This window comes from Sphaeramia orbicularis, chromosome 10, assembly GCF_902148855.1.
Source record: "Sphaeramia orbicularis chromosome 10, fSphaOr1.1, whole genome shotgun sequence".
Lineage (NCBI taxonomy): Eukaryota > Metazoa > Chordata > Actinopteri > Kurtiformes > Apogonidae > Sphaeramia > Sphaeramia orbicularis.
The window spans coordinates 12,041,633-12,065,369 of NC_043966.1; the positions used below are offsets into that span (position 1 = coordinate 12,041,633).

The 23,737-nt window shown below is 37.7% G+C and overlaps 1 protein-coding gene across 6 annotated transcripts in view; it reads left to right on the forward strand.

Moving 5' to 3' along the window:
- The window catches only part of gria2b (glutamate receptor, ionotropic, AMPA 2b), a 95,743-nt gene that overhangs the window by 26,097 nt on the left and 45,909 nt on the right, over positions 1-23,737 (forward strand). For all 6 annotated transcript variants that reach the window (XM_030145234.1, XM_030145229.1, XM_030145230.1 and 3 more), the window contains exon 3: positions 18,851-19,090. In XM_030145234.1, the coding sequence (XP_030001094.1) occupies positions 18,851-19,090 (240 nt within the window). The remainder of the gene's footprint in view (positions 1-18,850; positions 19,091-23,737) is intronic.

Sequence of the window (23,737 nt, forward strand, 5' to 3'; positions counted from 1 at the left end):
GGTATCGGCTGCCGATCTGACATTTTTTTTTGAAGATCGGATCAGATTTAGTCATGAGATCAGGCTGAATCCGAACTTGGTTCTGGGGCTGGGGTGGGCGGCTAAACACACATCCTGCTCCCTGAAATTAAAGTTTGCAAAAGTAGGGGAAAGGAAAACTGGCTGCACAACAGCGGGAGGCGTAGAGGAATTAGTAAAACATCTATAGGTTTCACTTGCACTTTATAGTGCAGTAGTGATGTGCGAGTTCGGTTTTTTTCAATCTGTGGGGCTTTTGTGGAATTATTTGACCCGCCCCAACCCGACCCGCAAATAAACTGTCATTCTTTTGACCTGCCCCAACCCGACCTGCGAGTAACCTGCTGAAGTGCGTGTCACTAACGTACAGCGCAGAACACACCCTCATGTAATATATGGACCGACCCGTCCATAGACTGGCTACAGCAGTGGCAAACATATAGCCCACGGGCCAAAACCGGCCCCCCAAAGGTTCTAATTCGTCCCACAGTATGAATTTGGAAAGTGCAAAAATTATACCTAAGTTATTCAGAGTCAAAGGTGTCATAGTTGTTTTAGTTCAGGTTCCGTGGTCAGCCCATTTGTGTTCTCAAGTAAAATAATAGCATAACCTATAAATAGTAACTCCAAATTTAAATCAAAATTTTATTGTAAAAAGTCGCTATCAGATTGGTATCGGCAAAACTAATCTTAAAAATATCGGATCAGATTGGAAGCAAAAAAAATCCAGATTGGGACATCACTAGTGATTGGTTCGGTGCGGCGCTACTTAATTATGATTGGCTGTTCTTATGTCTGTCAAAACATGGAGGAATGAATTCTATCGAAATTGTATCGATCATGTCTCATATTTCTATTGAGGAAAAGTTATATCGCGATATATATCGTTATCGTTTTATCGCCCAGCCCTAGTTTGGACCATGTGGCTCTGATTTTTTTTTTTTTTTTTTTCTCCAGTAAAATGTGCCATTCAAGTCAAGTACAAATATCTCAATATGACACTGGAGAAACAGCTTTCACATCTTTAAGCAGCTCCACCTCCTGCTGTGATAAAACACTGGAAAAAGGGGCCAGCTGCATAAATTATCTGACATTTACTGATTTCACCATTTCCTCACTGGAAGGAAGTCTGAACAGTAGCATAACATATAAAATACCTCCCAATCCTGACCTTTTATTCTCCCCCAGTTTTGCTCGTATGAACACAGCAGACAGTGTTACTCAAATATGCAAAATACTCTGCAACAACATAAGTTTAGGTCTATTTCACATGCAAATATTTGTCAGAAAAACATCAAAATATGCACAAAAGGCAGACGTATATACAGTATAATTTGTTGTTTTTATCTATAAACCATAATAGTGGCAGTGACAGGGAGAAAAATCTCACACCATGTAATTTTATTGATGTTGAGTCACTTTTGTTGTGCTTTACTCATCACAAAAAGAAAAACTAAATGAGAGAAATCCATAAAAATCCCTAGAAAGGACACCAGCTGTAACCTAAAACACTTGGAACAATAATATTCTTGTTAAATCCAAAGCCTCCACAAGGTCAGTGCTCTGTTGGTTTCTTCTGAAGTGGAAGTTTGCACTGGCATCATTTCAAGCTTTGACAAAGGCACAATGTCAAAACTGTTTTAAACAGTACAAGGGAGAACAGTGTGTGAAAAATGGAGCCATTTTCATTGGTTGCTATTGTCGTCACAGTTGGATTATACATGCAAATGACAGCTGGAGTGCATCTCATCATCATCTACTTCATTCAGACATGTTCAGTCAACATATTCTCCTCTATAGACCAGGGTTCTCCATTGGTCTGAGCATGGAAGCCACGTTTTCAATCCACATAAACATACAATACACATATTTTCATCTCTGCATTCATAGAACTTTAGTCTAATAATAATAAATTGAGTGAATGTCACAGCTACACATTTTTGTTTGCACTTAAAAGGCTTAAGGCGTACAAACGGGTTGTTGTTTGGTCCTAAAACATGGGCTTTAGTGCCTTTTTATTGTCTTTTATTGTTTGTAAATCCATATTCACATTCTCTGGATCATATTTCTGCTGCATCTTGCGTATAAATTACAGCGTTAACATTTCTATCATCTGTCAGTCAGTTGTTTGCTTCACCATGGAGTGGACTGCATATCTGTGATGCATGTCTATCAAAGCTAAAGCCTGAAATCAGATCGCATGAAGCAACAAAACAGCAATTAATAGGGTTAGAGCTAGTATAGTGCAGTACAGTATAGTATAGGGAATGATTAACTACTGATTCCATAGTACTTTTGGACTGCTTTAAAGATATATAACCTATCAACAGTGACACTTTAGTCTGAGATTCATCAGAATGGGTCAATAATTAGCTGACATATATTTCCAATTTTTACATCAGAGAGACACCATTATCATATCCATCAGATACAAATGAGAGTAAGATAATCCAAAGTTATTTATCACTCAACCTCAACTCAAGATTTGGGATCCATTAAACAGCTGTTTATTACAGAATCAAGATCCGCAATGCAAGTGGAAGAAAACGTTTAGTATTTCAACAGCATACCACAGAGATCTAGTAATTATGTTCAAAGCTGTAGAAATACGCACAGTACATCGAGTCAAGGCAGTTTTCAATTTTATCTATCAGTCTGACGACGGTAGGGATTGTAACATTCAACTTCTTTAATACCTCATCCATGCTACTACAGATATTATTCAAAATAACTATAAAGATACTCAGCCTCTTGTCCACATAAAAGTAGAGGTGATTAAAAACTCCTACTCTTATGTATACATGTGGACAGTGAAATAGATTAAAAAACAATGGTGTCACAACCCAATACATGCATTTGCACTCCTGTTATTTAATGTAATGAACTTGCACCTGAACCCAAAATACAGCTCATATAGGTATATTAGGTCAGTGTTGTACCTGCCGGTGGATGTGTCTTTGTTTCATGAAACAACAACAAATAAATCTTGTTAGGAGAGTATATACTATACTATACTATACTATACTATACTATACTATACTATACTATACTATACTATACTATAGAAAAACAGCAGATAAACATAGACTAAACTATATTAATGAGTATGATTAATATAATATTATAATAGTTCTTTTTTTGTTAAAATTAAGGAGTAGGACTGGACTTTTATACATGAAATTAGTGAACTGAGAATATGTTTTATATAAATCATCGACTAAATTTATCATGTGTGTTTGTTAAGCAGGTCTAGTTTAAGTATTTGTGCTGATATTAAATATTATAGAGCTAAAATTGATCTGAAATGGCCTAATACGCACAGAGATGTCTCTTCCGAGACTTAGACCTTACCATTAAATGTATGTGACCCTTTAGTGAAATGGAATGATGGATGGTTGTATCCAGCCCAGGGACAGAGGGAGGATTTAAAAGGGCCAAAATGCCGATGATAAGTCCTCTTGAGTAAACCCGGGTGGGGGCCATGTCCCAGTGACGGGATATTGCATGGCTCCATCCTTCTCCCCTGTGTTTTCTGTAATGAGGGAGGGGAAAAAAAGGGTAAAAGGGAGGATGAAAGATAAAGGGGCCTAAGGGGAGGGGGTTGAAAACAATGGAGCTCTGTACACCTAAACAGGGCCTGTGCCATTAGAACCAGAGGCATAAAACATAGGGTTGTGTGTATTAATGGCTTTCAGCTCGCTCCACCTCTGTGAGTTGATGCCTATTCATCTTCAGCAAACACTGCTGTCTGGTTGCTATGGCAGCTGCTCCCTCAGATGCTGGATGAAACTGTGTTTTTATAGATGTAACTAATTTTGGTCTAGCAGGTTTCAAGATCATTAGAACATAGAAGAGCCGATCCAAACTCTGCCTTGGTATTTCCACTAAAGGTCAGCGGACATACGATCTGTTTTATTACAGGAGGCAGATGAAATGTGAACAAAGTAGCTCTGTGTGAAGTATGGGCTCGGTTTGCACAATCAATACGGCTGAGGAATTCTGTATTGTGCTTAGTGGGGTGGGTCGGTGGGCTTGTGTTTGCTGCAATAGCTTTGTTTCAGATATGACACGCAATACAGAGTTGTTCGTAAGCAAGGAAACATCTAAAATTATCTAAAATCTGCGTTGTTAGTGGTGAAATATCAGTTAAAAAGCTGGATGTTTACACGGTATTCCCTCTCATAAAAGTTTCAACTGTGGTGATTGAATTAAACTACACTATTAAATGGCTAGAGTATTTTAAGTGCGGTGTTTAGTACAAGTCTGCATGGAAAATACAGCGTGTGATGCAGCCTGTAAGCCAAGATGGGCCCTTGGCATGACTTTAAAAATGTTCTTCACACTCAGAGAATAATAAATATATTTACACTGACTGAGCAGCTCTAACCATGAAGATTAAACAGACTTTGATGAGTAGAATCAGGGGAAATGCCCATAACTGTTTGGACATTATTAAGGTTATTGATGTGAAATGCAGTACATTAGAGGGAAAATATGTAGCTGCGTTGGTCTGCAGGTTTCTGAGATGAACTGTCGGGGTCATTTATGGGACTCATATAGACACTTCTCAAACCACGTAATTCAGCCACATCTAGAACATTAAATTGCGACAATAACAAAAGGCGGACCTGAAATGATGAGTGCATCATGATTGCATATTGGAATTTTAGCGCGGAAAGCGTTCATCAAACTCCCTTCTGGAGAAACCTACATCCTCCATCCATGGCCACGAAAAAGCCTCCAGGAAACAGGTCAGTGAACAAAAGGAGACAGGGAGAAAAAGAGCAAGAGACAGAGAGAAATAGGATGGGAGATGGGAGGAGGGGGGGGTCAGAAGTTGATAAGAACTGAGCTGTACTGTTCTTTTAGAGACCAGCTGCCGGAAGAGCTGCTCGGAGGCAGACAAAAACACTTCCCAGCGTGCCTCGCCGGCCCACAGTGACACCTCCCAGAAGTCTTCCTATCGGCCACTCAAGAGCATGACTGAAAGCTGTCACCCAGGCAACAGTCTGCAGAGCTGCAAAGCATGTACGCCTTTCTTACCGCCCAAAGAATCCACTGATGATGACATTTGCAGGAACAATTTGACCGTACTTTTTAAGATTAAAACTCAATTTGCCCTTCTAGCGTTCAGAGCCGTTTTGCAGAATGTTTTTACACAAGAGCGTCCGCACTTCAAACAGTCATTCTTTGATTTCTTAAGTTGTTTCCCCGAGATCTGACATTTAAAGCCTCTACACTACATGAAATGACACGAGGTGAATATTTCCTGCAGTGTAGACTGAACAAGGCTGAGATATGTTACCCCGGCAACCATGTACAGAAGGAACAAAACCAGATCACGTATTACGGGGCTGCACATACAGCTCTTAGAAATTATTAAACCCTTGCTACGCTCCATAAATTTGATAGAATATCAGTAAATATTTTTGCTCTGGTTAAGTGTTGCTTGTTCCTGCTTGGTGAAGCGTGGAACATCTTTCCGAACCTTTTGCACAGAACGAAGCTCTGGGAAAAACAGCTGTGGGCTAATTTAGACACGAAGAAAAGATGGAAGTCTCAAAGTTGTTCTTGTGTCAGAGCCTTTAGTCGGAACAGTCTGTCCATTTTGCTCTCTGTGTCTGAGGATTAATGATAACAAGGCAAATGTTACAAGAGCATTTTGGAAAACAGGGGGAAGCATCTGTAACCCTGTAAAGCCTGAACCATTAAATAATTGACAGAAAATTCCAGTATTTTGAAACTGGAGCCTTTATTGGTCCTTCGGAACAACCCAAAAAAGATTTTTTTCAAATATCAATTTCCATGTATGAGTTTCAATTTTGTATCATAGCTCCTGTAACATTTGCCTTGTTATCATACATCAGGTCTCAGTGCTCAAATATTATTATTTTTGAACAAACAAAAACATAATGTAACACAAACATGTCTAACAAATCGGTAATTGCTTTTCAAAAATGGCAAAGTTCTGCCTCCTTCCTCATTAATGACAATCTTATAGTGTCACTGGAAAGGCCTCTGGTGAACAAATTCCTCCCCCCTGGTAGATTATCCATGTATTGCATGTATCTAATTGTATACATCAGGTTTTTCAGGAAAAAAAAAATTCACACTGATCATGTAGAGGGCTTCAAAACTCATGTATCAGATATGATACATTTGGTGTTATAGGCTTAAACCAGTCTTTGTTTAACTGTAGTGGAATAGAAAGGTCTCTGTTGATATCAAAATGTTTGTGCCAGCTTCCAAATAATTTTTTTCTACATTTAACATTTCCTAAGTCACCTTCACTGTCTGTATTATAAAAGCCAAGTGGCGCCTGTGTGTGTGTATGTGTGTGTGTGTGTGTGTGCGTGTGCGTGTGTGTCTTAGGATTCACACAAAATCCATACAGAGCTGACTATTGCAGTTTGTCATACTTATGTATTTTTGGTCAAGGAACAGACTAGCGAAATCAGCAAGGTGATAGGACCAGTATTTTGGGAGATATTAGTCATTTTGGAATACAATAACCTTACAGTCATGGTGCTATACCCAGAAGGCTTTGGCGGTGACTGCTGGACAAATGTGGTACAGCCTGCACAAATACACAACACCATAAAAACTACATATTAGTTTATTATAATATTGTGTTTTCTAATGAAAATGAGGTATTTTCCTTGTTTCATACTGACAGTGTAGGTGTTGATGAAAACTAAGAGTAAATGCAAAGGTTATTATATCAAAACAGAGAAAAGTGATGAAAAAGTGACTTTTCAACAAAATATATTAATTGAACATAAAAACAAGCGTCTACAAACACTGTTATTTGTCAAACTATATGAGTTTTACTGGTAAATCAATAGTCACGTTTCCATTGACCCACAAATTGCACGAATATAATTTGCGTATAAAAATTTGCCTAATGGAAAAATGACAATTTCGCCAAAACTCTCGTTTTTCAATTAAAAGTTTTTGCACTGGCAAGAGGTGGTTTTTCGGGCGTACTGCAAATGCTATATCATGCAAAACTGCAATGGAAAGACCTTTTTCCGCAGCTAGAGTCACGTGAATTAAAAAAAAAGATCTTGACAGACGTTACAACAAATGAAGAAGAGTTTTAAAAGAAACATTGCATGCTATGTGTCGACACACCAGGAAACCGAATCATTTTTAAATTTAGTAGGGGATAGAGGGGCAAAATATAATAATGAATATATCTGTAAATCATCACTATTTACATTCATACATGTTTTTAGAATGACTTTTCGTGTCATCTCGCAATATTAAATAAACAAATCATTGCATTTGTGATTTAATGGAAAAACCGACATTACGCACTTCTGTTTTTTCAACATTTAGTAAGTATCGGTAAAGTTTTGCACATATGTCCAGTGGATCAGTAGATGCTTTTGGTCACTGGTGGTTGTTTAGGTTTTTGAGGGTTTATGTAGCCTGTTTTCTCTGCAAAATACATTTTAGCAGGACATGCTTTTTAAAAAACTATTTTGTAGTTTGCTGAAAAAACATGTTATTCAGCTAAAAAGTCTCAGGATGAGGCTCAGAGGTTGCTTAAGTGGAAAAAAACAACATGTAGGTTTGATCTGAAGACTGAGTTCCCAGTTGCCCCCCGTTACCAAAAACAACATCCTCTCAGCTTTAATGAAACCTGATTGAATCTGAGGATCTGAAACCAAGCAGCCGACTGAGCTACATCTACCTCAAATGTAGAGATGACAGTTAAAATCACATGAGACCATTCTTGACCTTCTCTCGTATGACGTCAAAATCTGTGACAACCGGGCTTTGACGGAAGGGGTGGTGGCTTTAAGCTGCCTCGCCAACTGGTGACAGATCAGTTTTACATAAAGTCCCCAAGTCCCAAGGCCTTTCTCTGTGGTGAGAACAGGAGTGTTAGAGAAGGTGAGATATTTAACAGTCAGCTCTGTTAGCTGTGACGGGGCTGCTGATGATCATCACGGCAGTATGTGATGTGTGTGGGACTGATTCATCTTTTTCTGAGTTCCTTGAGTTGCTGTTAAATATCACAGATCAGAGAAGTCTAGAATGAAAATGCAACTTTTCTTTTATTCCATTTCACTCAAACTGTGTGGAAAGTATGTTGTCATTGTGCAGATGTTTTAATGTCAGCAGGGGTGTCACACATATAGCCCATGGGCCAAAACTAGTCTGCCAAAGGGTCCATTCTGGGATAAATTTGCGAAGTACAAAAATGACACAGAAGATTTTAACAGTCAGGGATGTCAAACTTATTTTAGACTTAGACTTACTTTATTGATCCACACAATGGGGAAATTACTTTGTTACAGTAACAGCACAAGACCAGAGATCAGATCTAAAAAAAATGGATCAGACAAGTAAAATAATAGCTTAATAATGTATAAATGATGACAACTCCAAATGTTTGTCCTTGTTTTTGTGTCGAAAAAGCAAAATTATATGATAATTTACAACATTTACAACAACCATTGGAATACTAACTGTTAGTAAATAATTCATGTCTTTGTAGATCCGCTGTAGCTGTTTTTGGACCGGCCAGCCCGGTGTCGTCGCTGGTTCCCACACCGTTACACTGGGAACCGAGGTGTTTGTCTATCAACGGCCCTGCGTTCGTACCATTATTCGAGCCCATGATGTGTCATTGACAGAGGGTGTTGCTTCGCCACCAAAAAAAACTGAAACCAGGGAGATGTCGTATTGCTATTGTTTTGTCTTTCATCACTTGCCAGTAGATGTAGTAGGACTGATGCATGATGGGATAGGTTGTAGGAGGAAAAAATGCTCATCTGCAAGTGAATGTACAAGTGGCAGTAAAGATGACACAGAAGATGGTTTTTATTTAATGCAACACAGAACTTAACAACTCGGTTTCTCATCCATTTTCCACACTCACATTTTTTTGATTCATTTATTTTTCCACTTATGACCCGGACTGACCTGGTGACGTCCACTCATGTCATCACCGTTCACTTAGAAAGGACAACTTTTACTTGGGGCTCATGGGAAACCAAATTTTCGGTTCCCAAACGTTCTGATTTTTGGTGTGAACATGTCAGCCAGTTCGAGATTAGGTGTAGGAACCAGCACTGGTACGGTTCTCTGTTGGACTGAAAACGGCTTGAGATCTGTAAGTTATAATGTGTGTGCGTAAATGAGAAGCTGAGACATAATATTGATAAAATTGCACTTTTTCTTTTTTGCATGAAAACAAAAAAAAAAAAAATTGAGTTATTATTTGTAGGTTATTATGCTATTATTTTTCCAACCTGCTTGAAATCCCATTGGGCTGATTGTGGCCGCTGAACTAAAATGAGATTGATACCCCTGGTCTACAGCTTAACATAGAATAGAGGCTTGTGCAATTGTTGTTATTATTATTATTATTATTATTATTATTATCATAAATTATGATAAAACTGTTCACTGTCTTTTAGAGCAGAGTAAGGTAAAAAGGTAAAAATCAACTTTTTCTATCAGTCTGACTAAAAAGAAAAGGAATTCTTTATCTTTTAGAGTAAACATGTTCCCAAAAAAAAAGTGAAAATACACAAAAAGTCTTCTTACAATGTTTGGTCAATGATCAAACAAATTACCAATAGTGTTTATTCTTTCATGAAACTGTACAACCATTTTAGGTGCATTTTCGCTGAAGATGGATGGTTAATTAGCAGTTAATTTATGCATGTATAATCTTTGATCAACGATGGAGCTTTAATGTAAACACTGGCACAGTGATGGAAACGCTGTCAGTGCCATGGCGGTGGAAACCAGGTCAGCTAATTGGGACGGCTAAATATATTTTACAGGGTAGACCTTCTCGTCTGAAGGTGATGCACCGAGTCAGAGTCACTGTTACGACAGATTTAACCTCCTGTGTTAATGGGGTGATGATGACCTTCTGATGACCACAGTGTCAGATCAGCATCTGTACGACATGGAATTAGTAAGTACATAGCTGTTGCACATCTTAAATAGTACAATTGTTGCCAGATTTTTAGAAACAAGATTGTTGGTGCTATGAAGCTACATTTTTAGGTCAGTTTCATTGTGTAGAAGAACAGCAGTTTGGCTTTTCAGCAAAACATTGTGAGTAAAACCATAATCTTACAAATACAGCATGGTAAGTTTGAATTTTTTTCCAATTTATCTCTTTTAAAGCCTGAAATGAGCCGAGTGTTTTAGATTCCAAGCGTGTCACTCTCCAGGCCTTTTGCATAAAGTTATTTCTTTTTCAATATTTCAATGAGGAAAGTGCTGATGCATGACCTTCTGTCTGTCCATACTTTTATGAAGCTATAATGTCTTATTCTTTCTTTTGGAAATTGCAAATGCAGCTATAATGCATACAAAATGAACCTCAAACATATGCATATTGCAGTGGTTGCCAGGTCAGATCTTGTTCGATACAGTTTATTTTTGTTGTTTTATTTTGCACTTTTTGCGTTCAGTAGGATTATTTCCATGGACAGAAGTGGTACATAGATAAAAAAAAAAAACATGTTAAGGTGATTAGTGTGAGATCGACCAGATGAGACTAAACAGACGGCAGCACATTTGCACAAGCATACACACATATGCTGTATACTGTGTTCTATTGTCTGTCGTCACAATGCAAGGATTACAATTCCCCAAATATCGACAGTCTGTTTGTCTTACTTGTGCATTTCCCAGATTAAGTAAGAACTGTTATTTTTTTTATTTTATTTTTTTTTTGCAGAAAGTGATGGAAAACTGGGTCTGAAACAGCTTACAGACCGAGCTGTGAGCGGTAATAAGATGTGTTTCAACGTTTTGCTCACAATGTCTAATTAGGGTGACCTCATCAACACCAGAAAAAAAAAGACGATTTATGCAGTCACTCCTTTCCTCTGTGTACTGAGGGCGAATACTCCCTGCTTTCATTGAAAAGCAGTCAGATGTGACAGAGGCTTAATGGCTTTTCCACAGTCTTCACTATTTCTAACTTACTGTTTGTGCCTGGCTTTTCTTCCTTAATTAAACATTTCCAAATTCCTTATTGAAGCACACGTAGATGTTGTGTCCATTAAAACCCTCCTGGTCTTCATTCCAGACGACAGAATCCTTTATCAAAATGGGCAGTGCATCGCTACTGGATGTTAATGGCCATTTTTGGTAATAATGTAACGTGTTGTCAAAGTGTTCACGCTGGCATAAGCTGCAGCGCAGTCATGGGGATATCCAGTCTCTAAGCACGAGCTCAGAGAGTTTTAATCCTGGGCAAACTCAGCAGGCTCACAAGCGACAGAGTGTCAGCAAAGAAAGCCTTGGAAACATCACAATAGCCAGACGTGACAGAGAGACATAAGACAACTACAGCTCCGTGGGCTTCAGGAGAGACAACACAGATCACAGAATATGTTTCACTTCTTTGACAGGACTGTTTTTCGCTTGAGAACAAAACAAGAGGTTTAATCAATTTACTTCCAAGCAACAAATACAGTAAGAGAACAAAAAACTGTAACAAATCACTCCTACAGCTTATCCGACGTCCAATTCTCATTGATTTGAAATATTATCATGATAAATATGTTCATGTTAATTGTCAATAATTGTTGTAATAACTGTCAAATCAATGTTTGTTTTAAGATTGAAGGTAAATTTTTATTTCTATGCGACAGTTGAAGAAAGTAGATGGTTACTTGTGGTTTAAAATGATCAGATCATTTAAAACAATGATCATGATAAATTAAAAAAGCCAAAGTTTAGTAAAGTTAAGGAGAAATATGATAATGTATACAAAATTAACCCTAAAGATGTTTTATTTATAGCAATATAAAATTATAAATAAATAAACTAAAATAATATAAACGATAATAACTTTTATTGTCATTTCATAGCCCAGTCCCCTGTAGGTAATGAAACACTTGGGGCCTGATTTGCTAAAGGCTTGGGTGTGTAAAAACGTGCGCAAACTTGACTGCGCCCGCAAAAACACGTTGAAGCTTATCTGCTAACAGGGCGCACCAAGGTTTGCGCCTCTCAAATGGGCAAAATAGCTTGCGCAACCCATTTAGCGTGTTTGCCCTGATGAATATGCAATATGGGCGTTTCTGCCAGAATGCGCAAAATTATTGGGAGGAGTAAATGCAAATATTTATTTAGCACGTGCAATGTGATTTACCAAACCAGAAACTAATTGCGATGGCTGATTTTGCATCTACATTTAGTGCGTTTGAAAGGCAGGTTTCAACTTCGCGCAAAACTGGCTGCAGTAGTTGTGGCGAGGAGGAGGCATAGGCACAACGCAGAGAACCAATCTGTTCTGATCACATCAACATTTTTGGAATGACGGAAGAAAAAAAAAAATTGAGACATATGCCCCCACACACACACAAACACTTTATGGGCCTGCCCCCCACGCCCAGTTCCACCAGTGGCACATCCACACATTTCTCTCATGCCCACGGACTTGAAAGTTTTCGTTCACCATACAGAGCGACATAAGGAGAGAAGGTATTTATTTTACTAATAACACACTTCACCACTGATAAACAACAACAGAGAAATGCCCACTCACCCCTCTGTGTGGAAAAAGAACAACTTCATATTTATGAGTACTGGCATATCCCAGAGCAGTTTTTACAGTGCACTGTCTCCATGACGACAACTAGTAGCACACGCAAAATCCTCATTTAATTAGGGCGGTCTCCAAGACTTTGCGCCTGGTGTCATTTGCGCAGGCAATCTTAGTTGATCACCCCTGACACACAAATCAATAGCACATGCATATTTTAGCGCGAGCAAGCACATTTGCGCCCATTATTTGCGATCTTAGTAAACCAGGCCCTTGGAGTCTGTGTGCCGTAATATTTTTGTCCATATAGTGTATGATCTCAAGGCTCAGTGTCATGACATCTATTTCATTACCTCGCCTATATTATATACTTTTTGATAAAATAAATAAGGAGTTGCCGATGAAACAAAGTCAATTTAATAACAGACAGGGCAGAAAGTACTTATTGTGCAACAACCACAGAACGAAACAATACTATCAATATGTCAATGGTTTATTTTTTCTACAGGAAACATAAGAAAAGGGTTGACATTGGAAAAGAAACTATCTATATATAAGTCCCAGTAAATGTAGTGTCACTCATTACTATCAATTAACATATTAGATTATTAATATAGTGTAATGTAATGAAATGTATTTTAACGCGGCAGTACAGTGTCATGGTTTATCCAAAGTTAATTAATAAGCATTTTTTCCAAATTTCAAGCAGACTTCAGCGTGAGAAAGAAATATAGTAATATGCACAACAAAGAAGGTTTGGGTGTTGGATCATTCAGTCCGGTGCATTACGATGTTGATCTCCAAAGTAATATTAAGCAAAGAGCCATTTTTTTCCAGTAGGAATCATTTCAGTGGAACCTAAAACAATGGATAGGAGAAGACTCATTCGTATAAAGCCAAGTTATTATCAGAAATTGGCAAAGGTAAAACAAAATTTGTAATCATCATTTCATAATACAACCTGTACTTTTGCTCTCTTTTGTCTCCTTCAGTGAGTTTTATCAGTAGAGAAATAATACTTGTACTGTTGGATCTGCTTAGTGTTAGCTTAGCGCTGCAAAGTTGGTCTCACTGGTCTGTTGTTTTATTAAATTATTCATGACATACGCTGGTTTCAGACTGTTATTTTAGAATTTTAGATATTTGCCTGTTGAAGTGCTTGTTTGGGTTGTGTTCTGTTTTCTGACAGTTGGTTTTATTGAGCTTTTATCTGACGTTCTGCTGTGACATGGATGTATAGAATGTTGTAGCATGTTATAGTGCTACAAGCATCATGTAGCATTACCATGGCAACACAGATGGAACTATGGCTGCCCCTGGTACTGGAAGCATGGACATAGAATGTAAAAAGGTTAACGGTTGACTTGCTTTTTTGTCTCTGCATTCTACATATCCTAATACACACAGTGCCTAGCATTAACATTAGCATTAGCGATTAGCATTAGCATATAGTACACATTAGGAGCAGCTCTGCCATTGAAGGTGATCTGGGGCCAACTCTAGAGGTTTATGAGTACTGTGATCAGGGGCACTGACAAATTAAACTATATATGCCTGTTTTTAATGTTGGGGGCAACTGGAGGAAACCCATAAATGAGGTATGTTTGGACATGCAGAGTTGCAAAATGAAGTGGGGTTCATATTTTCACGCTTGCTATTGTACAGAAGTGACTGAATGACCTTCTTTTTTTTTTTTTACAAGAAAATCTAAATTACATACTTTCTTTCCGATGCATGTAGCTACATTTCCCACTCTAGTCTTATTAACTGAAAAACCTAGGACAATTTTCTGGTGATTTCCAAATGAATTTTTCTTTATATCCCCTTTTCTTGATGATTTATTGTCTGCATTTTAGCAATTTTCAGAGAAAATGAGATATTTTCCTGTATTTCATTCACTGATCATGTAGATGTTCATAAAAGTAAATCCGAATGCTATAGAAAAGCTGAAGAAAAAGTGACTTTTTTTTTAATTAAAATATAGCCTATCATTAACTGTACATGAAAACACACATCTATCATCACTGGCATTTGTCAAACTACATGGGTTTTACTGGTGAATCAGTGTTGCAGAAAATGGTTCCACATTCACTACAGAGCTTCTGAATGTCCAAATTGGTCATATCTAATGATGATAAAAAGATGAGAAACTTGTTTTTTACCTGAATTGTTTAAATGTATTCATAAGATTAACAGTTTCAAAGATATTAAATGTTTTAGATCAGTAGAGGCTTTTGCTCAGTAGAGGCTGTTAAGGTCTTTGAGGGATAATGATTAAAAAGTATAGATGTATGTATAAAAAAAAAATACCTGAAACTAAATTAAAATAAAATATTCAGAAGCAGCTGTCATTTTTTAAGGTTCTGTTGTGTTTAATACCTACCTACTGACTGTAGTTAATCTATTATTGCACTTCCCTTTCCACTGGGTTGTTTCAGATGACTTTGATGAACATTTAATTGCAGGAATCCATGGATTAGTAAAGATTTTAGGAACACATGAATGCTGGCGGTGGGATAAAAGCTGACCTCGCCTCTGCTTATGTTGACCTCAAGCTCAGCATGTTTTGGGAAAGTGAGGAGTGAAAAGCCATTGGGGGTTGGAGTCGCTTTAAGGATGGAGATGTGGAGATGCAGGCTTTTCATTCTGGGCTGAATGGTTTGCAGACTCCAACTGGAAATTGTGAATCAATACATGAATATTTATCACACGAAATATTGCTTCAGCACCAGTTACAATTAATTAACTTTCAGGAGGCAGCCAATAATCACATCCAATGACCAGACACTTTATATACGACTTATCTGCTGAATATTTTAGGAAAGCATAATCTTGTGCATCCTGTGGCAATGTTTTTCAGTCTTCGATTTTGTGCAACACACTCATGAATCTGGTCAGGTTGAATGATAGGTGTGCATGTGGAATTAGAAATGAGATCCAAGTGAAAGCTTTAAGGATCTTTAAAAGAAAAGGTGGGAAGATTTAAGAATACAGGTGGAATACAACGTCAACAAATTGATAGATACATGAACATGGTAACTCATAATGGTAATGAGAATATGTCTGGCAGCTCTCCTCCTCCTCCTCCTCCTCCTCCTCCTTCTGCTGCTTCTTCTGCTTCTTGTTCTTCTTCTTTATCTCAGAATATTTTGAGGTGAAGGCTTCGTTTGCGATATAACCGAGAAAGGTGTTGTGATGATTAAAAAAACAAAGATAGTTTGGTACTGGAAATAACAAAAATATAACAAATAGAATTACAAAGTTAATACACTCAGAACATGGGTAATTTGCTAGTCGTTGTAAACGTAAAACACTAAAAAACTAAAAACCATTTAAAATGATGGAATCTTTAAGTGGTTCTATGTAGTGGTGTTTTTCCAAAATCTCACCAGCAGGGGGAAGTCTCGTACCAGAACACGCTTAGTTCTACCAAAACCACCAATGAATTGACACTATGTATCCAAAGACTGTATCACCCACTGAATAAAGAATAAAGCTCATTGTTTACACACACATCTCATCATGACATCATGAAGTTTTCTTTGTCAAACTAAAACTCATAGACGCTATTTTTATGGATAGTTGTTAGTAGATGCACTAAAGATTTGTTTGGAATTGTCCAAATAAAGTCAGAAGTGTCACAGTTTAGTCTGAACTGTGGATCAACAAATGGCAACTTAGTAAAGATAATATCTACCCATAATAACTTTATATCATCATAAGCCTCATAATCAAACTCACCTGTGTAGGAGAAACATCTACATCAAACTCCATTCTTTTCATTTATTGCTATGTCCTGTGGGGAAAACAACAGTGATTCTTGCTTTTATCGCCTTGTCACTTTCTTTGACTCTAAAAGTTGTTTCTTAAAGGTTCTCATCCCGTCTGGTCACTTTTTGATGCTTTGGTCAAAGGCCTCGTGGTGGTAGATTTCCTCACCATGGTAGACCAACAGAGTGACTCACTACTGCCTCTAGTGGTCACATAAATCTGGAAGACCGTCTTTGTACATACAGTCGTGGAAAAAATTATTAGACCATCAAAAGTCATCAAAAACAATGGTTATGCGATCAAGTACTAACTCTAGTGTGTATCATGTGACTAAAACAGACAGAAAAGAAAACATGGAATGTCTAAAAGCACTGTTTTTGTCAGTACAATGCCTGAATGAACTGAAGTGATTTTGGTTATTAACAAGAAAACCATGGAAAAATGCTAGATATCAGCTCTGAAGTTAAACTCTTATGAGCTATTTTTGTTGTTATCATTATATTCGTCCAAACAAATGTACCTTTAGTTAAGTAAAATGAACAAGAAATTGAGGAAAACAAGGGTGGTCTAATAATTTTTTTCACGACTGTATATTCAATTTATATCTATGCAATCTATTGAATATATTAGCATCTTTGGCAGAACTTCTTCTACTACATATGGTCCCTTTAAGCTTTGTCTACATGCTGTTTTCAGGTGCATTGTGAGCAAAACTAGAAAACAGATGGTACATGCAGCAGAATGATGATTTCAGGCACGTTCCATGGGCACTGATATTAAAAGACAGTAATGTAGTGATGTATAATGGAGGTAAAGGACTCGTAAGTGCTTGATAAATTAATAAACTTCAGTGTTCATTGTGACTTGAAGACACAGAGGACCATTCAGCTTTGGCGTACAATTCACCACTAATTCGCCGATAATAAATCAGAGTGATGAACAACAGCATCCAGTAGATTGGCTGTTGCAGCTGAAGCATGCATGTATTGAATATCACCTTCCTACAGCTTAGTTGCATGATGTTTCTATCAAAACTAAGCCGCAATTTATTTTCAGTGATGGGATCCCTACAGAGCTATCTAATATCTGCTTTTCGGACTCCAATTCCCTACATCAGCATCTGATCCCGAGCATATTGTGGAAGAGGAAATGACTCATTAGATTAATTACACCAGAGGACACGTATGTCCAAGTCAATAAGCCTGATTAACTTCCATTTGATCAATATACATTTACAAGCAACATGCCAATCTGCTGACCCCGGTACGATGTTTGAGAAACAGCCTGCATCTTGAGAATTACACTCAGGGTTCATGTTTACCCCGAGTGCACAGTACTGTTTTCTGGTTAGTGCATAATGAATGTTAAAAGCCAGCAAACTGTATGTACCATACGTGGACACGGATCATGAATTATGGAACAAAGGGGATTTTACAAAGACTGCATTACAATTAATCTGATTCTATTTAGTCATCATGATGCTAGCTGCAAACCCCAGAAGGCAGACAAGAATACTGACATTTAAAAGGATGCATATTATCCGGTAAAATCTACACATGACATACAGCGAGATGATTGTGATACACTGGTCTGCCTGGCAACATATTCCCAGAGGAAAAGCCTGAATTGGTTTAGAGCCTGAGCAGGAATCAAACAAAAGACAGCCTCATTACAGCATATCATGGTACGGCACAGATGGTCATCACATATGAGGAATTAATGTGGAGTTTTTGGTAAATGCTTGACTCATACGGCACCTCAGCATCAGTTATTCCCACTGTATCAAAAAGCCAAAGGGTGACTCATAAAAGTTTCACATAGTGAGTGTTGTACAGTTGATCTTTTGCAGCGGAATACAAGCACTCCCCAGGCGGAGCTTACAGAAAGCTGTCCATTAATCAACTGAAAGGGAAACTGAAAAAGACATCCCTTAATAGTTGTGTGTGGCTCTAATGTACACTAAAGGTTTTCTAAAGCCCGTGGATGTATATACGGTCATGAGTAATGGCTAAGACGTATAAGCACCGAAGTTTGTTGCAGAAAAGAAATGAAAGCACAAATTCCTGTTATAAAATAGAACTACAGTCGCGGAAAAAATTATTAGACCACCCTTGTTTTCTTCAGTTTCTTGTTCATTTTAATGTCTGGTATAACTAAACGTACATTTGTTTGGACAAATATAATGATAACAACAAAAAAAATTGCTCATAAGAGTTTAATTTCTTAGCTGATATCTATCCATTTTCCATGGTTTTCTTGATAATAACCAAAATCACTTCAGTTCTTACATTAATAACTATGGCATTGTACTGACAAAAATTGTGCTTTTAGGCGTTCCATGTTTTCTTTTGTCAGTTTTAGTCACATGATACACACAGTAGTTAGTACTTGATTGCATAACTATTGTTTTTGATGATCTAATAATTTTTTCCGCAACTGTATACTCAAAAGAGCTCTCTCTAGATGCCAACTAACAGAGGATAAGTGCTAAACATCAGGTTACATAATCTACTTCTTCTGTTTCAGTCTGTTCACAGTTCTCAAGAGGAGTGTACGCCATTTTCGGATTCTACGACAAGAAGTCCGTCAACACCATCACGTCGTTTTGCGGGACGCTCCACGTGTCCTTCATAACACCCAGCTTCCCTCTGGATGGAAACCAACAGTTCATCATTCAGATGAGACCTGACATCAAGGGCCCCCTCCTCAGTCTCATTGAGTACTACAAGTGGGACAAGTTCGCCTACCTGTACGACAGTGATCGAGGTAAGACGCGGTCGCCGTCATGTTCTCAGAGTCTTTATAATAGACTGAGGGATATCTTGTTTCCCAGAGCTATCACCACAATAAACAACTCAGCCTAACATCAATCGGACACCTGCAATAACACTGATTTTCGCTGCAATATCTCATTATATTCAATAACGTGCAATATCTGTTTACCGTTTCCGGGCTCTCACATTATTATTTTCACACTATTTATCTTTGCCTATCTGTCTTCTCATCACAATTGCACTATTTCTCATGTTATTTGCTCTATTTAAATTCAATTTTTTTTTTTTTTTTTTTACAAATATTCTTTGTTTGTAGTGTTTTGTTGTTTGTCTTTTAATTTGCACTGAACCTGAGAGCTCTACCTCAATTTCGTTTTACTTGGTACAATGACATTAAAGATATTCTGATTCCGATTATGCATTTATTCATTAACTAAGGATCCTGAGTAGTTAGTACTAGAGTAATGATCAAACATCCAATTACTGAAAACAACCAATACATCAAACAAAGATAGGTAGAATATGTAGGGATAAATATGCAAAGAATGGATTGCAACTGCTAATTGTATACAGTATTGCACATTTGAACATACAACTCTGTTTTTTGTGCATATTCACAACAGTTTTGTGGTATGTTTTAATTTTTATTTATTTATTGGTTTATATAATAGGGACCATCCACATTTATGAACATTACTGTATAAAAAGTACACCCATGTAAATATGCCAGAATTAGTAAAAATAACTACTTTCTTTGCACATTTGTCCTTGTTTTGCATCATAGTTTTTTGTGTTTTGGGTGTTTCACCATTTTTCAGTCACCAATCATGGACCACCATGATAAAAACAACAAAAACCCTCAGACAGAGTATCTTTAATGAGCAGACATATAGAGTTTTCCACAATTAAACCAACATTAATGGTTCTATAGTATTTTTACATCCTTAACACAATCTCCTGAAATGTCCATGGAAACAGGCTTCAATCAATGGAATTCAGGCAGATCTGATTAATTTCTAACACTAAAAGTGATGTGGAGTGTCGCTGAATGTCTCCATATCACAGAAACATTCTAACTGATGTTCTGCTGAGTGTCACCTCTGGATGTGTGTCATAGCGTTTCGGAACTCCGAAAGGATACTTCGCAGAGTTATACACAATATTAACTATAACTTCAGCAAAGAAGTTAGAATCTGACTGATATTAATGATAAGAATGTATCAATAAGCAATGAAGCAGTCTGTTCATCAGCGGTTTTTATAGTTAAGTACTGTAAACTCATAGATAGTACACATACTGACCTGATATACCTGAATATCTGACAGTTTTCATCCCTTACATAATTAAAGAGTATTCAAGCCTCACACACTTGAATATTTGGATCTAAAGGGAGATAAAAGTGAGTCACAGGTGAGTTAACAGTTGAGTTAACAGCAGGTTGTTTTTACACCAGCCAACCTGCACAGTGCATTTTACAATGGTTTTTATGTGCGTTAGACTTATTTGCATAGAAAAGAGCCAGTTGTGATCCAAATGTACTAATATTCCATCAGTCACATCCTGGCAAATGCCAAAAAGTGCAACATTGGCATTATCTACTTGGCAGCACAGGTTGCAGTGAATTTCATCCATTGTTTTTTGAATTACACAGAACAATTTTGACTTATTTGCATCCGTATTGTGTCCAAAAAACCTGTGAAACCCTAGTGTCACAAAACAGAAATACACATTCAAGCATTTAAGAGGAACAAGCAACATAAAATTGGACTTCTTACTCTTACTACTTTCCAGTGTATATCACTGTCACGTTATGATCACATGTAGCCCAAACTGATTTATTTCTAAATCACAGGTATTTGCTCCCAGTCTGAGAATAATACAGTGATAAAATGTTCCAGGTTTGCACATCTCTTTACAGTTTTCTTTAAAAAGCATTTATTATATATGTAAAGGTAACATGAAACATCCCTTAAAGCCATGTCTTGCATCATAGTTGTGTCTAAGATAAGATAAGATAATCCTCCTGAGACCCAGGAAAGTACAAGTTTTGGCTTTTTAAAAATTAAATAATTGCCTTTGTTGGAAAACATCATGATGCCAAAGTTTTTTCAGATCCATTTTTAAATTTTTTATGGAATGTCCTTTGCAGTGGACAGCATTCATTCATTCATTCATTCATTCATTCATTTATTTATTTATTTATTTATTTATTTATTTATAACAAATCTGTGAAACTCAAAAAAATCCATTACTGGGTCTCAGGAGGATAAGATAAGATAAGATAAGATAAGGTAAGATAAGATAAGATAAGACTTTATTCATCCCACCATAGGGAAATTTCACAGTTAACAGCAACAAGCAAGTGGAGAGAAAAAGACAGGTAGAAACAAGTGAAAATTGAAAATATAAAGACAAAAAATAAGAAATTTAGTATTTGTATAAATATTTATAAAAAACAAAGAATTAGAATTCAAAATTAAATATTATTTCCATATTTACGTCATGGTTGCACATGTACATGGTGTGTGTATGGGGGGTGGGGTACTGGTACTGTGACTTTGTATGTATTAACTGAGGTCCAACACAATGAACCAGACTTCATTCAAATGTTTATATTTTCCAGCCAACAACAATACAATACGGAAGACACAGTCTATGCATTAAACACAGCACAGAACAGGTCAGTAAAAGGCAATTTGGTTCATCACAAAAAGCCTGTCAGATTCCATCAACAACAGCACCTCCTGTGTTTAATAGTCTGTTTTATGTAATATCAAGAGGAGGGAGGCAGTCGGTGTAATCTCTGATATACAGCAGAGGTGATGTACCCTGCAGCTGTTGACTTCATCTCCTACTCCACGTATTACAGCTGAGATTTGTTTGTGTTGTTGTGTTCATGATACGATCGTCCCGAACACTTGCATGAACCCCAACTCCACTGAACATCATACACAAAATAACATCCAACATGTAAGCTGTGACGGTTCTACGGTTGAGGTTTGGTTTCATTTTAGGCACAAATTTACCTTGGTTGGGGTTAGTGAGGATCATAGTTATGGCCTAAAAAAAGAAAGGCACAAGAACACTGGTCTCCTGTGTCTAAGTCCACAGAGTTATTCTCCATTATAGCCAGCGTCACTGCTTCCTTCTGAGGTCTGTGCCCATTAAACGTATTATCTGTCTGGAGTTTTTAGATGGATTTATGGGTTCAGCTGCCAGAAGTAAAATATGCACAGTTTTGATTACCTCCGCCAAGGAGGTTATGTTTTTGCCAGGGTTTGTTTGTTTGTCTGTTTGTCTGTCTGTTAGTGTGCAACATAACTCAAAAAGTTACGGACAGATTTTGATGAAATTTTCAGGGTTTGTTGGAAATGGGATAAGGCAGAAATGATTAAATTTTGGTGGTGATCGGGGGTGGGGGGGCCCACGGCGGGGGCGCAGACCAGAAAATTTCATCAAAATCTGTCCATAACTTTTTGAGTTATGTTGCACACTAACGGACAGACAAACAGACAGACAGACAAACAAACCCTGGCAAAAACATAACCTCCTTGGTGTGGGGGGGCCCACGGGGGGGGGGGCCACTGATCAGCCTTGGCAGAGGTCTGCGCTCTCCGAGTGCTTCTAGTTGCCCAGTGTTATGGGACTCCTTCAAATCTTATAAATGATTTTATGATGGTAATTGTTTTGAATGTTCTACCTCTATATTTAGGAAGTGTTCGTAAATGTTGCTAAAGAATATTTTGTTCATTACCTCCGCCAAGGAGGTTATGTTTTTGCCAGGGTTTGTTTGTTTGTCTGTCCGTTAGTGTGCAACATAACTCAAAAAGTTATGGACAGATTTTGATGAAATTTTCAGGGTTTGTTGGAAATGGGATAAGGAAGAAATGATTAAATTTTGGTGGTGATCGGGGGTGGGGGGGCCCACGGGGGGGGTGCAGACCAGAAAATTTCATCAAAATCTGTCCATAACTTTTTGAGTTATGTTGCACACTAACGGACAGACAAACAGACAGACAGACAAACAAACCCTGGCAAAAACATAACCTCCTTGGTGTGGGGGGGCCCACGGGGGGGGGGGGCACTGATCAGCCTTGGCGGAGGTCTGCGCTCTCCGAGTGCTTCTAGTTCATTCATACATTCATTTTCCAACCCTACTTAATCCTCCAGATCAGGGGTAGTTCAGCAGCCACATTCAGCCCTTATGACCTGAAGTGGGCCGGAGCAGTCAAATAATAACCTACAGGGGTTGGACAAAATAATGGAAACACCTTCACCTCAAGATGATAATGCCCCAATCCATACAGCTAGAATTGTTAAAGAATGGCATGAGGAACATTCTAATGAAGTTGAGCATCTCGTATGGCCGGCACAGTCCCCAGACATCAACATTATTGAGCAGTTATGGTCAGTTTTTGAGATTCAAGTAAGACGTCGATTTCCACCGCCATCGTCTCTAAAAGAGTTGGAGGGTATTCTAACCGAAGAATGGCTTAAAATTCCTTTGGAAACAATCCACAAGTTGTATGAATCAATACCTCAGAGAATTGAGGCTGTAATTGCCGCAAAAGGCGGACCTACACCATATTAAATTATATTTTGTTGATTTTTTAAGGTGTTTCCATTATTTTGTCCAACC